Source organism: Jatropha curcas, chromosome 5 (assembly GCF_041381405.1).
Source record: "Jatropha curcas cultivar XTBG-Jc1 chromosome 5, XTBG_Jcur_1.0, whole genome shotgun sequence".
Taxonomy (NCBI): Eukaryota; Viridiplantae; Streptophyta; class Magnoliopsida; order Malpighiales; family Euphorbiaceae; genus Jatropha; species Jatropha curcas.
This window is the reverse complement of record NC_143155.1, coordinates 26,926,579-26,943,103: the sequence shown is the minus strand read 5'-3', so window position 1 is coordinate 26,943,103 and position 16,525 is coordinate 26,926,579. Positions and strand designations below refer to the sequence as shown.

Sequence of the window (16,525 nt, the reverse complement as noted above, 5' to 3'; positions counted from 1 at the left end):
TAAAAAATGCATTTGACTAGGAGCACAAACGTGGTCGTCCTGCAGCTCCTCTTATGAAAATGGATTTCTAATCAATCAGCGGCTGTGCTATCTCTATGTATAGTTGGTTACGATGTTGACTTGCACCTTCATCGTAGTTCATAGAATAAAATACAGCCTCAACAGCAAGTAAATAATAAGCTGTAAGGAGTATTGTGGGACCCTTGCCAATTTGGCCCAACCTAACTGTAACTGAAAGGGATAGATTAGGATTAGTAACTTCTTTCTTTGACAAACTCAAAGCTCAAGTTATTCTCAACCCTACAGTACTCCTTCTTATTATTATTTTTACCTTGTTTTTTTCTACATTTAATGGAGCTTTTGCATCAGATTTTCCTAAATTCGATTCTGGCGTTTTGTAAATTATATAATTTATCACATTGTAGCATTTGTAAGTAAAAAAAAAAATGTATATATCAGATTGAGACCACAAATCACAGTTTCTCAGACATAAACATAAACAACGGAACGGAATGCTTTGTTATAGTTTATGAGCATTATTACGGTCTGTTTTTTTTTTTTTTTGTAGTTTGTTTTTTCTTGTGGCTTTCATCTCCTAAAAAGAACCATAAAAATTAAAAATTAAAAATGTTTTTCTTGTATTTTTTTAACGTTGAGCGTGGGTTTATATTGGAGTTTTTGACTAGTTCATCCAATGCATTCTTGTCTCCATTATATATACATATTATAAATAGAGAGAGAGAGAGAGAGAAAAACAGGCAAATTTCCAGCAAACAAAAGCGTATAGATTGCACGAAACAGGCCAAGTTCCAATAATTTTTTTTTTTAAAAAGGAAAGAATATCATAAGAGAATGACGGAAAATTAAAAATAGATAATGTATCTCGATCCATCAATAATTAATAGGGAAAATAATCTGTTGACTCTGTAATAGATAAGACATCTTTGAAATTATTTCATTTTTTTTTTTTTTATAATTGTAAATAGCTAGTTGACATCACTTCCTCTCAGCAACGTATTTCCAAGTTTTAAATTCTGTTCAAAATCAAGGCAAACCTACTGCTTGTTATATATATACCTTTGACATTGATTTTGCGAATTTTCCTTTGTTTTAAAGTATTGATCGATCAGCTCAATTTATTAATTAAACTGCGCATTTTCCACCAGGAGATGGATTAAGTATTAGTAATTAATTATCAAGTTGTTAAGAAAACAATTGATTAACAATAAAAATGCATGAGCCGAATACTTAAGACCATGTCTAAGTGTCAACTAACTTGATCAATGGACGTGACAACCACTTTATAATTATATTCCATTGCCAGACAGCCATAGTTATATAGGCTTCATTTCCTGTCTCTTATCTTGTAATCAAATTAATTTTGCTTCAAGAAACATAAAATGGGTTGGCAGAATTGGCAGAACAAAGCTAAAGAGCTCTTTGCAATCTGCACCATAACCCTCCTCAGCATTTTACTTCCTCTTTCCTTTCTTCTTCTTGCAAGACTCTCTTGTTACAGTTATTTATTAAGCCTCGTTGGATCTGAACCTACACAACCACCTTTGAATAATTTTTTTATCTTCTCTCTTTTTCTATACGGCAATCCAGCAATTCTGTATTTTCTTGTTTCAATATTTAGCATTGTGACGCTTCTTCATGCCTTGACGGGTAAAATTACCATTTTAACCGAGTCATCAGGTGAATTTCACCGTCCACGTTTATACACTGCATGGATTTTACTATGCACATTACAGGTATGTGTAGGGTTAGGTATTGAAGGAACCATAACTGCCGGAATTGATGGTTACAGTTTTGATACAGGGATACATACTTTATTAAGTAGGGTTATATTTTTCTTGGGTTTGCATGAGACTATGCTTTATTGGTGTAGAATGGTGGTAAAACCGGTGGTGGATGATACTATTTTCGGGGTGGCTAAAGAAGAGAAGTGGGTTCAGAGGGTGGCTGTGGCGATGAGTTTTGGTGGGTTGTGGTGGTGGAGGTTGAGAGATGAGGTTGAATCGTTGGTTATTGTGGCTGAGTCAAAAAGAGAGATATCGGTGGGAATTGCTGTGGGCGACTTTCTTGGTTGGTGGCTTTATTATGTTACTGTAACAATTGGCATGATAAGAATTGTAAAAGGGTTAATGTGGATTTTTATGATTTTGCTTTGTACAAGGGCTAGAAGGAATTCTAATGAGCCTTGTGAAATTGTAGACAAGGTCTGACATCTGAATGGACTCTTTTCACCGTAAAAAAAAAAAAAAAAAAAAAAATTCTTTTCTTTATTGCGATAAATGCACTGTACTACTTTTCTCATTGTAATTAAACATTTTCTTTTGTTTTTTTTAGCATCCGAACAAGATTTAAATCTAAATCCATTATCAGATCATATATGCACTTATCACTGAACTATATTTTTATATTTATTGTAATTAAAATTGTACCAAAAATATTGTATCAATTTTATAACCTTATTATCAGTTGTCACTTTTTAGTTGTTTAGTCAATCATAATCTCAGAAATTTATTTTGGAAGGGAACGATCCATATTATTTGCATGACAGATATCTACTTATTGCCAAATTATAAAGAGATGTAAATGTGCACATATAATTTAAAAATTTGTGAAACTTCTTTTGGTTAACCCTACATTAGATTGTTAAAATATCACAGAAAATACTTTAAAGAAAGAAAATTTCAATTTTAGTTAGTATAAAAATTCTATATTTTCAATAAATTTAATTTTCAATAAAATAATCAAACTTGATCTAACTGAATAATCGAACTTGATCTAAATCTTGATAACATTCCTCGTAATTCGATTTTTAATACAGCTTGATCATGGATGAAAAGTATCTGGCCAGGCACGGCATCCCCATAAAACAGATGTCTCAAACCCATGTATTCTATTTTACTTTTTGGTTCATCTTTGTTTTCTTCAGTTAAGTTTAATTTGTCCAATCTTGTTTGGCTGAACTTTAGTTTAAATTTATAAAAAATAACAGTTGTAATTACTAATTTTGATATCATATTCATTTGGAGTTTAGCCCTGGATTCAACAAAAATGACACCAGAAAATATTATTCTATTCTGAATTCTGCTTAATCCAAGCAGGCCTTGATGATTATTTAACTTAATTTGAAATGTCACCATCACTGTCACAATCCTTGCCATGTATAATTTTTTTTCTCATATTGTTCGGATTTATCTATGATCTAATGTGATGAACCAAGAAACTAGAGCAATTTCTACCTGCGTTTATTCACTTGTGTGTGAATTTGCCGATTGATCAGCTTCTTTTTCTGAGATGGCAAATGCTTTGTTCTCTTTCTCTCCATTCGACTTCAGCGGAATCCAAGGTGATTGTAGTCCCTTCGAAGATTATAGGATGAAAGAAAAGCAAGACCCTTTGTTTTCAATGGAAGAATTGGGGCAGGTTTATCCTTTATGTACTGAATATGGTGCTTATCAGGATAAAGGTTTACATTTCTTTAAAGATCAGCAGCCGCCGCCGCCGCCAACGCTGCCTCCAAAATCAAATTGTTTGACATTGGATGAATATTTTGATTCTTGTTTCCCTGTACCAGCGCAACAGATGCAGGAAGTAAAGAAGTCTGAGAATATTGCCAAATCCGGTCATCCATTTGCTCTATCCTCATCTCTGGAGCTTCTCAACAATTATGGAAGTGGTATCAAGAAATTGAACCAGAACCAGAATCAGAACCAATTCAGCAATGTAAGCAGCGAAACTATTGTAGAGGCTCGAAAAAAATTATCGACCGAGGAGATTATGAGAGTAGCTGGAGCAAGGTATATACAATTCTCTGATCAAAGAAATGATGATTTCTCTATGCTTATGCACCCTTTTGGCTATGCTCTCTCTGGCCTGTCTGAAGAAGAATCTAGGGATGTTGAACTGGCTCATCTTCTTCTTGCTTCTGCTGAGAAAGTAGGTTACCAACAGTTTGATCGCGCAAGCCGATTGCTTTCACGCTGTGAATGGATTTCATCTGAGCGAGCTAATCCAGTCCAGAGAGTTGTGTATTGCTTCGCAGAAGCTCTTCGAGAAAGGATTGACAAGGCGACCGGAAGGTTCACACCAAAGAAGAGAAGTGCTAAATGTGATGGGTTAATTAGTACCAACCTTGCTTGCCTTAGTGTTCATCAAAAAGTTCCTATTAATCAAATCACACAGCTCACATCAATCCAAGCTATCCTCGAAAACATGGGATCAGCAAGGAAACTCCATCTGATTGACCTTGAAATCAGAAGTGGCGTTCAATGGACGGCTATGATGCAAGCTCTGGCAGAGCGTGAACAGCGCCCACTTGAACATCTCAAAGTAACTGCTGTGTGCTTAGCAAGCAACCAGAAGAATACAGAAGCCACTGGTGGGAGGTTAGAAAGTTTTGCCAAATCTATGAACTTGCCTTTCACATTCAAGTTAGTTAATGTAACAACCATGAACGACATCAAGGAAGAGCTATTTGAAATCGCAGCCGATGAATCCCTTGTTGTCGTTTCTAATTCGTTTCTAAGATCGTTTATCCCAAACCCCGATTGCTTGGAAAATTTAATGAGAGTGATCAAAAATCTTAATCCATCAATGATGATTGTTGCTGAAGTCGAAGCAAATCACAATTCGCCTATATTCGTGAACCGGTTCATTGAAGCATTGTTCTTCTATAGCGCATATTTTGATTGCCTGGAAACCTGCATGGATCAGAACCTTGAGCATAAATCAGCAATCGAAGCATTATTCTCTAAAGGGATCAGAGAAACTTTAGCATTGGATGACAACGAAAGATTGACTAGAAACGTGAAGATTGAAGTTTGGAGAGCATTTTTTACAAGATTTAAAATGGTAGAAATAGGATTTAGTGAGTCATCTCTGTACCAAGCTAGTTTGGTTCTTAAGCAATACCCTTGTGGGAGTTCATGTACTCTTGATAAAAATGGGAAGTGTTTAATTCTTGGGTGGAAGGGAACGCCATTGCATTCCCTTTCAGCTTGGAAGTTCTCTAGAGAGAGACTAGGGAGGTTCTTTGCAAATTATAGATTCTGAATCTAAGCCTGTATTTTATTAACTCTTTTGTGCTTTTGAGATAATTTCGAGTCTCTGTTGAACTGAATAAAAGGCCTTCCATTTTTTGAAATGGGATCATTAAGATATTCCCTTAATCTCTGAAATGTAGCCTTTTTAAATGCCATGTCAACCATAAAAGTAATGAAATCAATTATTACTAAAAAATTACCATAAGGCATCTACTCTCTTCTTGATATTAAAGAAAACAGAATATTTATTTGAGAAAAAATATACTATTTTTGTTTCATAATATTTTTCACATTTAGAATTTTACATCTTTAAGAAAACCATTAAGCTTGTTTAAGTTACAATAAATTATTGAGTAACTTGATTATATTATCTTTAATTTAATATTAATTTTCTAAAAAACCATTAAATTGAAGTAATAATTATTGGTTATATATAAAAGGTAAATATGGAAAAAAAAAAGATTTATTACTCGTTGAAACTACATATGTGACAAATATTTTGAAATAAATTATTTTCTCAAATATGAGAAATATTATTAAATAGAGATAATAATTGAGAAGAAAACACTAACTTGTACGTTAACTCAATTCCATAACACAATTTGGGAAATAAATAAGGGTATCTTTTCATTAAAAAGTACAATAATTTTTTAAATAATATTCATAGAGGATTGATTTGCGTAGATCGAGTGTGAGTCCAATCCATTCATTCATAAATTGATTAGTGTATAAATGGCTCGTATACCAGTTATACGGGAGTATTATCTTTCACCCTCTGTTTGGGAAGAGTGGATTTTAAGGGAGGAAAGAAAATGTGGATGGAAAATATCAAAGATAACTAACTTTCTCCTGTTTGGGCAAGGAGAGAAAATTTCGAACGAAGGAATTTGGTCTTTATTTTCCTTCCGGGACCACCTAACTGGATTCTCTCCAAACCGGAGAGAAAATGAGCAAATGAAGAGGGAAAATTTCACTGTGCAACGGAAAATTACAGAAATACCCAAAATATCTTGCTCTGAAAATCGGGCCCTGGGTCTTTCCCCAAAACGAACATTGAAAACATTGCCAAAGGAGATAGCCAAGGGACTTCGCGTTACTGTCAAGCTTACGGTGCAGAACCGTTTGGCCAAGGTAACGGTGGTTCAATCGACCCTAGGTTTAAATGATGAAAATTAAACAAAAGCCTCCAACACCCGCCCATCAAACTCCAAGGTTCGGTCTGGTTGGGCCGAACCCAATTTCACATATTATAGGCCCCGTCATCCACATACACGTGTTAATCCAGTGCCCGAATCGTTAATCCTTCCGTCGTGTCTCTCTTTTCTCGATCGAGTAGCAGTGCGCAGCAGAGCACAGTTGCTATGGTGTCGAAATCAAGCGACTCCTCTGCCTCTAAACTCAGAGTTAGTTCCTTTCTATATCTTTCAATATAGCTTTCCTTTGTACCTGGACAATTTTTCGTTATCCTTTATTGCCATTTTTTTTTTGTTTGGTTCAGTGATATACTTAGGATCATAATTAACAGTAATTCGCTGTTCTTATCTCAATACCAATGGAGATTAGTTTAATTTCTGAGTCTAACTGTGTTTCTAAGCGTTTGAAATATGTAATTTTCATTGATGACTTAAAAATAATATTGTGAATTGGTTGCATACCCTGTTTGGTTGCTGATATATTACAGGGAAATCTAATTTAATTAGTTATTTTTTTTTCTAATTATTCTATATGATTAAAAAACCATGAAGAACTGCTTGATCACATTCTTTTATGTCTTGTTATTTTCTTGGTTAGATATATTAGTATATGTTATTAATCTTTATTGATTCTGTTATACATTTGCAGAAATTTCAAGGAGAACAGTCAAATCAGGGTATTGGAAACCTGTCATATAAGCTGAATCAGCTGAAAAGGAAAATTCAGGCGGAGAGAATTGTTTCAATAAAAGTAAGATCATATGATTTTGATTTGTGGTTATGCTCTTTGGACTTTGCTAGCATTGTGCTTAGACAGATCATATCCATGTCCTATTAAGCTTGCTTAAAGCATTTTGCCAAAGTTATACTGCTCAGTTTGCTTAAAGCTTCTTTTTGTTGATGACATGAAATTGTATGAAATGTGAATTTTTGCCTTTGGGCATATTGTTAGATATACAAGAGAGTCTAGACAGTGCAGAGTGTTCATAGTTAAATTGGAATGAAGTGTTAAGAATTTAGAGTCGGTGGTGATTGATGTATGAATGAAAAGATGCAGTAAATGAGAAACTGATGCTTAAATATTGCGTAGGAAAAAGTTGAAAAGAACAGGAGGAAATTAGAAAGTGATGTTTCTCAAATTATGTCAGCTTCAAGGAAGACCGCTTTATGTATGGGGCATGCTGGAGTTGGTAGCATTAATTTTTCAAGAATGGGAACCCCTCTTTGCAAGTATAGTGGCTTTGCTCAAGGTTCAGGGGATAAAGATTATATTAATGGTCATGAAGTTATACCCTTAACAAGCACAAAGCTTCCATTCATTGAGAAGATACCTCCATATACTACCTGGATATTTTTGGATAGGTATGACTATCATGGATGTTCCTCTTCGTCATCTCAACTTTTAACTGAATAGGTGATTGTACATGCAAGTCAAGTGTCATTTGATCTATTACAAAAAATCCAATTTAATCTTGAAGAAATTTATCTTCATGTTGGCATATAATGAAAAGCTTTTTGTGACCTATGTTTCTTTTCTCATCTCGCTTCATTTGAAGAACTAGTTTTGCTGTTTTATCTTAATTATTCCTTACACAGCACAGAAATCAGAGAATGGCTGAAGACCAGTCAGTAGTTGGGAGGAGACGCATATACTATGATCAACATGGCAGTGAAGCACTCATTTGTAGTGACAGTGAGGAAGACACTGCAGAACCTGAGGAAGAGAAACATGACTTTTCTGAGGGTGAAGACCGCATTCTATGGTAAATTTAGATGGCATACCTAGTCTAGGGAAAAAAAAAAAAAAAGGAAAACATAGTTCTGATGAGCATAGTATGCTTTATTGCATCGAATTGCATTTTCTGTTAACCTTTCTTTTTCTCCATTTTTTTCATTCTTAAATTAGCTAGAGAGGCTTAAGCTGTGATATGGTACAAAATGTCATTTCCTCCCCTCAAGAGAATTTATCAATTACAAGGAAGATCAAATTGAGGAACAAGATTTTAAGAAGCTATAAAGCTAATAGTGTTGTTAGATTTACTCATCATATATAACTCAAAATATGTATGAATTTACCGCTTCTTAATTCCGGGCTCTTACAAAATTTAGGTTTAAAGCAAAAATATGACTGTCAATCATGCTTTTTCCTGGCACATTTTCAAGTATTTCATGGCGTATGTTTTGAATTTTGCAGGATGGTTTTTCAGGAACATGGATTGGCTGAAGAAGTGCTAGACATTGTTAGCCAATTCACTGGAGTCTCCACATCAGAAATCCAGGTATTTCAAATGAGATTCTTGACATTTTTATTCTGTTTGAACTTTAAATTAATTTTCATTATTCGTTGTTTCCTAGCTCTTTTTCTTCATTCAAAATGTCCTTCCTGTGCTGACTGCTGATGATGTATTATGTTTGAGCTCTGCAGGAGAGATGTAGCATGCTCAAGGAAAAATTTGATGAGGAACAAAATGAGAAAGATTCTGGGGATTCCATGTCTAATAGGGGCATATCTCTGGATAAAAGCCTAACTGCTGCTTTAGATTCTTTTGACAACCTATTTTGTCGTCGTTGTTTGGTATTTAGTCTTATCATTTCTTGCTCTGCATTAGTTGTTAATAAAAATCATGGGTATGAAATCATCTTTGAATTACTTTAAAATTAATGTTTATCTGCTTATGTCTATCAAACAGCTATTTGACTGTCGCCTACATGGTTGTTCTCAAACATTGATCAATCATGTAAGTAGAAATACTCATTATATATTTTCCACTTATTATGTCAATTTTTTTTTTCATCTAATAGAAGGCTTTGGTTGACAGAGTGAAAAACTTCCTTACTGGTCTGAATATGAGGATGACAGAAAACCTTGCAGTGATCAATGTTGCCTTCGGGTATTTTTTTTTTTTTATCTAATCTTTTAGCTGACATTTGTTTTTGCTTTGATTTCTTTTTGTTTTTCCTATCCATATTATCTATCTAAACAAATTTCATATTTTTGATTAGTTAGATATTGGACCTTGGTAATCAAAAGAAAACTAGCAGATTAGATGACATGTTGTAAATATGTTTTAAATTACTGTACATGGAAAATCATGGAATAAGAATGATGAATTTTTTATACGCTGCTTTATTCTCTACCTTTTTTCTTCTTTTTACATAGTATGGTCTTATGTTGTTCTTGAGGCTAACTTTTCTCCCAAGTATTAATCTTTTACATGAGATGCACCCACTTGTGCTTGTAATTGATTATTTCTTTTCAATTTTTGTGTGCACATTTATGTTCTATGTATGTTCAGTTAATATGATCAGATATATTTGTAGCATTCAGGGATTTTATGTATTTGGTGAATGATTTAACTCTATTGACTTCTAGTATGCCACTTCCATGGCATCTGCTTCTATGTACATTCCTCCAAAAGCTGCAATTGCTTCATCCAAATTGAGAATCTAATATTTATGCCAAAGCCTTGCAGCTTAGAGTTGTCAAAGACTTGCCAGAGGGTTCAGTTACCAATGGCTTGCATCAGACGAAAAATACTAACTTAGAAGGGGAAAAAAACACTGCTCTCGCCTCAAATTTTGAAGCACCTCATGATGCTGATGGTGCCACAGATCTGGCCCAAGATGATATACTGTTTTCAGAGAAAGAGATATCTGTTGCTCCAGGAACTATATATCTCTCAAAACTTGCTTCTGAAGCTTCAGATTTGGATATTCCTGCCACTGTGATGCACAATCAAGAACATATGAGAAAGCGCAAAGTATCACGTGATACAAATGTAACCGTTGGTGACTCCACTGAGATTCCTGATGATCTCCATGATTCTTCTGGTAAGAAGCAGAAGAAATTATTGACTTCGGATGTAGTTACCGAGGATGTTGAAGATATCTCAACTCATGATAACATAGCTGGTACGGAAAGTACAACTGTTAAAAGTGAGCTTCAGTTGACTCCCAAAGGCACAAGGAGTCATCCCAACGAACATTCACCAAAAGAACTTTCTTGTTCTGGCACCGAGGTGGCAAGTCGAGATAAAGTCGATGATATCACTGAATTGCCTGAATCAAATCTGTCATCCTCAACAGAAAGACAACTAAAGGCTGCTTCAAGCAGGTGTGAGTGGAAACCTATTGAGAAAGAACTATATTTGAAGGGAATAGAGATATTTGGGAAAAACAGGTATGGGGTTTTCCAGTATAGATTACCATTACTAAATGCATGCAAATAGTGGCAACTTAGGCCTTTAAAGTATCTGCCTTGTTAGCACTGAACGAGCTTTGTACTCATAGCCTGGAGAACTGCCATGCAATCAAGTGTTTCAGTTGCTGGGCATATGGGTGTAACACAGACTTCATGTGTTGCTGCTCGGTTGTTTTTTTGATATGATGTCATTTCTGCTCGATAAATTGCAATGAATTGTTTTATTTTGTCTGTTGATTACTGGAATAATCATGTGTTAAAATTTACAAGTAGCTGTGGAATGTTACTGAATTCAATAACTTGAAAGCATGTGTGTGGTACTGTCTTAATTCTTACCTACCTGAAAAAGTTCAACCTCTAACACCAATCATAATATATTCACTGGCGCTACGCGATTTAGGGTATGCAAAACCTTAAAAGATCTCTCCTTAGGTGATCATGGCGTTTGTGCTGGAAGAGAAAATGTTTAACACAGATTTTTCTTTTTAAAATCAGTAGAATTTAAAATGATATAGGTCAGAAGCATATATAGGATGAATTGCGTTTGCATCTCCCTGTCTGTATCCTGATTTACTTGACATTTCCACTCTTGAGAAATGAAGTAGAAAGAAGTTGAGGAATAGTGGCCAGATGAGTATGATTAAATTTTATTTCAAATATTTCAAATATTTCAAAACTGACCCAGTTAAGAGTTTTTCTTTTTTCTTATTTTTTTTTTCTTTTTTAAAGCTTTTTCTAGGTGTTTCTGCACCTTGGGGGTGTGGGGAGGGGTTGGAGGATAGTTGTCTCTTTAAATCCCCGTTTGACCAAAGCTAATTAGAGTTTTGTAACTTTCAGATAAAAATTGTTAAAATTTGGATGCATGCAGTGCAAAGTTCTAATGCAGTAACAGACTAACTTATACAGATTATATTGCTATTCATTACACTATCAATTAATGTACAAGTTTGTGCTCTGCAGTTGCCTTATTGCTAGAAATTTACTTTCTGGGTTGAAGAGTTGTATAGAAGTGTCAAAATACATGTGTGAGAGTGGAGCAACAATGCCTCATAGATCTGTTGCACCAAGTTCAATTTTTGACGATAATGGAAAGACTGATACAGATTACACAGTATGTATCATAATATAGATTACAAGGTTTTTATTGTCTCTTAAGAGGCTCTGCTTTTATTAGCCATACATGCAGTTCTGCATTTGCAGCCTTCTTTCTGATTACCTTCCATTTCTTGTAGGAGCTGGAGATGCCAACAAGATCACGGTTACTTCGCAGGAGAGGCAGGACACGGAAACTTAAATATTCTTGGAAGTCTGCTGGACATCCATCAATGTGGAAAAGAATTGCCGATGGAAAAAGCCAGTCCTGTAAACAGTATACACCATGCGGATGCCAGTCAATGTGTGGAAAGCTATGCCCTTGTCTACATAATGGAACATGCTGTGAAAAATATTGTGGGTATGTTGAAGTATCACTTGATAAGGTGACCAACCACTGAATAAAATAAACATATAGATCATGCTGATAGCTCCCTGCACACTTGTGGGGAACTTATGTATTCTCATTAAATTTAGCAACGGGAACCTGCAGCCAATAAAGTGGTGAATAGAGGCTTAGTTAGTTAACGGTTGGCTATAAATTTTTCAGGTGCTCAAAGAGTTGTAAAAATCGTTTCAGGGGATGCCACTGTGCAAAGAGTCAATGCAGAAGCCGACAGTGTCCATGTTTTGCTGCTGGACGTGAATGTGATCCAGATGTTTGTCGGAATTGCTGGGTTAGGTAATGAATTCTACATGCTTATTGTCAATAATTAACCTTTTTTTTGGGTTTGTGTATTTCAGGCATTTGATGACAGCTTACATTGCTGACTTTTCAGCCATCATTAAAAGCTTCTTTAGTATTTTGTATTTTTTCATAAATGTTTGTGATTTTTACAGTTGTGGTGATGGTTCATTAGGTGAACCATCCAAACGAGGAGATGGCCAATGTGGGAACATGAGGCTTCTTCTAAGACAACAGCAAAGAGTGGGTTCAGAACTCTCATATTACCATTACTAATATTATGAGAATAATTTTGATCGAAATATGTTCTGCTATAATTGTCTTTATATTTTTCTTCTTCAGATCCTTTTGGCAAAGTCTGATGTTGCTGGATGGGGCGCCTTTTTAAAGGTAGAATTGTATACATAGTGTTTTGCTTCAATAGTCACGTACTAGTTTTGTTCATGGATATGGTGATTTCAGAACCCTGTCAGCAAAAATGATTATCTTGGAGAATATACTGGTGAACTGATTTCCCACCGAGAGGCAGATAAGCGAGGGAAAATTTATGATCGTGCCAATTCATCGTTCCTTTTTGACTTGAATGATCAGGCAAGCAATAGTTGCTAATCTTTCTTTCTTTTGGTTTTCTGCACTTCCATTTGGTCCATTAGTAGGCGACTAGATGCTGGCTGCTTGGTGGAGGTATTGACCTCTATATCAGTGTCAAACAGTTACTCCAAAAATGAACTTGAAAAACACATATTTATAGCCATCATCTTCATGGCTTAATTTCGAAATGCCTCCTTCTACAGTATGTCCTTGATGCTTACCGCAAAGGAGATAAGCTGAAATTTGCAAACCACTCCTCCAACCCCAATTGCTATGCAAAGGTATAAATCTTGTGGAGATCTTGCCGTTGATATAGCATTTCTTGAATAAGCTAATTTATTGCGTTGTTCAGGTGATGCTGGTGGCAGGAGATCATCGAGTAGGAATCTTTGCCAAGGAACATATTGAAGCTAGTGAGGAGTTGTTCTATGATTATCGATATGGACCAGACCAGGCTCCTGCTTGGGCTCGGAAAGCCGAGAGTTCCAAAAGAGATGATTCAACAGTCTCGCAATGTAGAGCAAAGAAACATCAATCCCATTGATGAGTTGCTTGCGTGGTTTGATGCAGTTACAGAGAATATTGCTCTAATTCTGCAATCGCCTTTTATCCGTGTTCAAAACTACTACGAACATAGAGCGTGACTCATGAGAAACTATACCTCGGATCTGCCAACAATTACTTGTATATAGATGTATAAGTTCTCTCTTAGATATTTTGATTGTTAAATAAAATCACACAAATCATGATTGGCGATAATGATGAACCTTCTCTAGAGGCTTCCTGTAATTGGCAACAGTTATAGGATCAATAATATTGCTGCTCTATCTATGATCTTGATTGTAATAAATGGAATTTGTAAACTTATAAAAGCATTATTCTTTTGTAGTTCGTATGCTATTGGCTGACTCTCTCTCTCTGGCAAGTTTATTCAGTTCATACCAGACTGGTCGCAAGCAGCTCTAGGCTGGAGCCACTGTAAATATCTCATTTTTAAGTCTTACACCTTTAAATATAACAAACAAGAAAGCGAGGGAAAAAAATTTTTCATTTGACGACAGCATATTGAATTTTACTTACATTGCCACCTACAAGATTTGAGAGGCGGAAAATGGTCAAAAGAATATAAAAAACGTAAACAAATGTTATTGAAAACTGCCTCCCTGTTTGCTTTGCAAGTGAAAATACAAAAATTCATTCCATGTATCAGGAACGCCAGGAAGACACCAATGGCTGCAATCTTGTCCATTTGAACCTCTGCGCTTTGCAGATATTTTCCCGTACATGGACGGATGACCATCTATCCGAAATTCTGATAAACTAGTAATATTCAACAAAGTAACTGGAGTTCTCATGTGCTTGATGATATCTTCTGTGATCATATTCTTCTCAGAGAAGCCCATATGAGAAGTGTCATTTAAGGGTTGCCTTGCTTCCTCACAATGTCCACCTGAATTCCATTGCCCACCCCTGTATGATAGGATAACGGTCAAGACATTGACCATTTGGCAGTTATAACTTAAAGAAATATTTATGTTTGGCAGGATTAAAACCTGAAATGGGAAGGTGCAGAACTTCGAAAGAAAACTTGAGTCTTTCTTGGATTGATGTGTCTATCAACCCATGATGCCCAAGTCATTAAAGCTCTTCTGAAAGCTGTGGAAACATCGAGCTTGGGATGAACTATGCTCCCTTCCTGGTAATAGTTGATCCTGTTGCAATAGTTGCAGATATTAAAAACTGCTTTATCTATAAAAGTTCATTTTTCCATTCCAAAGCAGTTTTATTTTTCTCAGCTGTAGTTACCCATTTGAATGAGTGCTTCTTCTTCAGCTTGAATAAGCAAAGGTCTTCCAATTGTTTTTTTAGTCTTAAAAGTGAGCAATACCATTTAGTTTTTTGAAACAATAGAAAGTTAGAAAGAATAGAACTGTGCAGTTAAAATCTCCGGGCAAAATCATACTAGATGTGTATTCACTTGTGTTCTAAAGCCTAATAGTTGAAGAAGGAAATTGGCACTGACCCAGCTTTTGTTTTGAAATGAGACCACCAATGGGCAGTGTTGAAGATCAGAATATCAGCTCCTCTCCATCTCGATGATCCATGATCAATGGCGTCAATTCGCAAGGTCTGCACCCTCTTCTGCCCTACTCTTGCTTTGCTCTCATGAACCAAGAAATGTGATACATAGTACTCAACAGTACACTTGTAATCCTGAAAAACCAATTTCAAAAATCAGATACGCACATGAGAATTGAAAAAGAACACAGCAAAATAACTTGGTTTTTAGCACAATAAAGTCATTACCACAAATTTGAAACTATAGTTGCCTTTCTCCTTGGTGATTTTCCTTCCATGGGTCTCATACACCATCTTAGGATCCTTAACACCTGCCATTAACATACAAAGCATGGATTCCCATTGATTCCTGTTAATTGAATCACCAACAAAAACCAGTCTTTTCCCTCTGATTAGATCCAACATTCTGGTTGCATTGAACCTAATAAAGCATCCGATTCCAAGAAGGACCAGAATTATTTAAAGCCATATTGAACTCTAGATCAAACTACAATATCTAACTAAATAGATCAGCAAAGTTAGTATTTAAAAAAAAATAAAAAAATAAAAAAATAAAAAAAAAGGAAAAAGAAGATAGTGTAGAATACCTTGGGATGTCACAATCTTGAGGTTGCCATCTCCACTTCATATAATCTTTATCCAATCTCCCATTGCCTACACAATCAAACCCTTCATCTATGAAAGGACATGAACTATTCATGTATAGAGGATAGCGCTCATCATAGACCCACCTCCCTTTTGCAATGTCGCATTCTCTTGTACTCCTCTGTTTAACCTTACCTCTACTTGAAACACCAATACTCTCGACTGAACCCTTTCTGTTCTTCTTTTCTCGAGTATCTCCTTCACTTGTAGCTTTACTATTTTCAAATGAAATTGCTTTAGTCTGCTCTGCACTCTTTGCACTCCTTGAAACTTTACTTTTTCCTGTTGAAATTGCTTCTATTTTCTTCTCTTCGATCTTTTCACCACTTATGACTTCACTTTTCCCGGAAGAAATTTCTGGTATTGGTGCACTCTCTTGCACAATAGTAAAATTACCATTTCCACCATTTTTGTCTCTTTCATCATTTAGCTTTTCATATTCGTCTTTGTCTCTTCCAATGGGAATGCTAGCAAACCCAGAAGTATTTTCAGGCATCGCGAAATGGGTATCTATCAAAATTGAATTTTGCAAGCCACTTGGTGAGAAATTTCTAGCCAAGCCGGGAAAGGTTTGTACAGAAACGTTTTTGTGACCCACAACAAAAGAGCTTCTATTGAACTCAAATTGTGCTTCTTGAAGAATCGAAGGGCTAGATTTGAATAGCCAGACAGTGAAAATTGTAAGAAAGATTATAGAAGATGAGAGCGTAAAAGAAAAGACCAGGAATCTTGTAGATTTGAAGGAAAAACTTCTCTGCCTCTCCATCCAACTGAGCTCTCAGTTACTCTGTTCAGTTTAAGATGTGAAATTTACTTCAGAAAAACATAAAAAAGGAAGTCAAAGACAGTTTGTTGAGATTTGGTTTGGCATGGCATGTGAAGAAGAGAAAAAAAAGGTAAAAAATTGAAAGACATTAACAGAGAATGCTACCTAATATTGTTGGAGCAGGTTGAGGTTCTATGATTCTTCAGGTAATAGGAA

At 35.5% G+C, this 16,525-nt stretch overlaps 4 protein-coding genes across 10 annotated transcripts; 3 read left to right on the top strand and 1 right to left on the bottom strand.

Annotated features, from left to right (window-relative positions):
• Positions 1 to 1,353: 1,353 nt before the first annotated feature.
• LOC105643310 (uncharacterized) lies at positions 1,354 to 2,354 on the top strand. The gene has a single exon (XM_012228412.4). The coding sequence runs from the start codon at positions 1,401 to 1,403 to the stop codon at positions 2,226 to 2,228; it is 828 nt and encodes a 275-aa protein (XP_012083802.1). The 5' UTR covers positions 1,354 to 1,400; the 3' UTR covers positions 2,229 to 2,354.
• A 692-nt stretch (positions 2,355 to 3,046) lies between these two features.
• LOC105642629 (DELLA protein RGL1) lies at positions 3,047 to 5,134 on the top strand. The gene has a single exon (XM_020682682.3). It carries the CDS (start codon positions 3,310 to 3,312, stop codon positions 5,065 to 5,067), a length of 1,758 nt encoding a protein of 585 aa, XP_020538341.1. The 5' UTR covers positions 3,047 to 3,309; the 3' UTR covers positions 5,068 to 5,134.
• A 786-nt stretch (positions 5,135 to 5,920) lies between these two features.
• SWN (SET domain-containing protein) lies at positions 5,921 to 13,707 on the top strand. 7 transcript variants are annotated; one of them, XM_012227512.4, is made up of 17 exons: positions 5,927 to 6,460; positions 6,900 to 7,001; positions 7,341 to 7,612; positions 7,852 to 8,013; positions 8,445 to 8,529; positions 8,676 to 8,825; positions 8,941 to 8,988; positions 9,070 to 9,141; positions 9,724 to 10,430; positions 11,412 to 11,562; positions 11,684 to 11,904; positions 12,124 to 12,225; positions 12,384 to 12,471; positions 12,571 to 12,618; positions 12,691 to 12,819; positions 13,023 to 13,100; positions 13,172 to 13,707. In XM_012227512.4, exons 1-17 carry the CDS (start codon positions 6,419 to 6,421, stop codon positions 13,361 to 13,363), a joined length of 2,649 nt encoding a protein of 882 aa, XP_012082902.1. In that variant the 5' UTR covers positions 5,927 to 6,418; the 3' UTR covers positions 13,364 to 13,707. The 7 variants fall into 7 exon arrangements, 6 of the variants coding, with proteins under 6 accessions (XP_012082902.1, XP_012082901.1, XP_020538359.1 ...); XM_012227511.4 differs by having other exon boundaries at positions 5,938 to 6,460; positions 12,094 to 12,225; XM_020682700.3 differs by lacking the exon at positions 7,341 to 7,612 and having other exon boundaries at positions 5,938 to 6,460; positions 7,847 to 8,013; positions 12,094 to 12,225.
• A 127-nt stretch (positions 13,708 to 13,834) lies between these two features.
• TBL6 (TRICHOME BIREFRINGENCE-LIKE 6) lies at positions 13,835 to 16,525 on the bottom strand. The gene is made up of 5 exons (XM_012227509.4): positions 15,486 to 16,525; positions 15,127 to 15,319; positions 14,843 to 15,033; positions 14,373 to 14,531; positions 13,835 to 14,289 (listed from the first exon to the last, which is right to left on the bottom strand). Exons 1-5 carry the CDS (start codon positions 16,307 to 16,309, stop codon positions 13,965 to 13,967), a joined length of 1,692 nt encoding a protein of 563 aa, XP_012082899.1. The 5' UTR covers positions 16,310 to 16,525; the 3' UTR covers positions 13,835 to 13,964.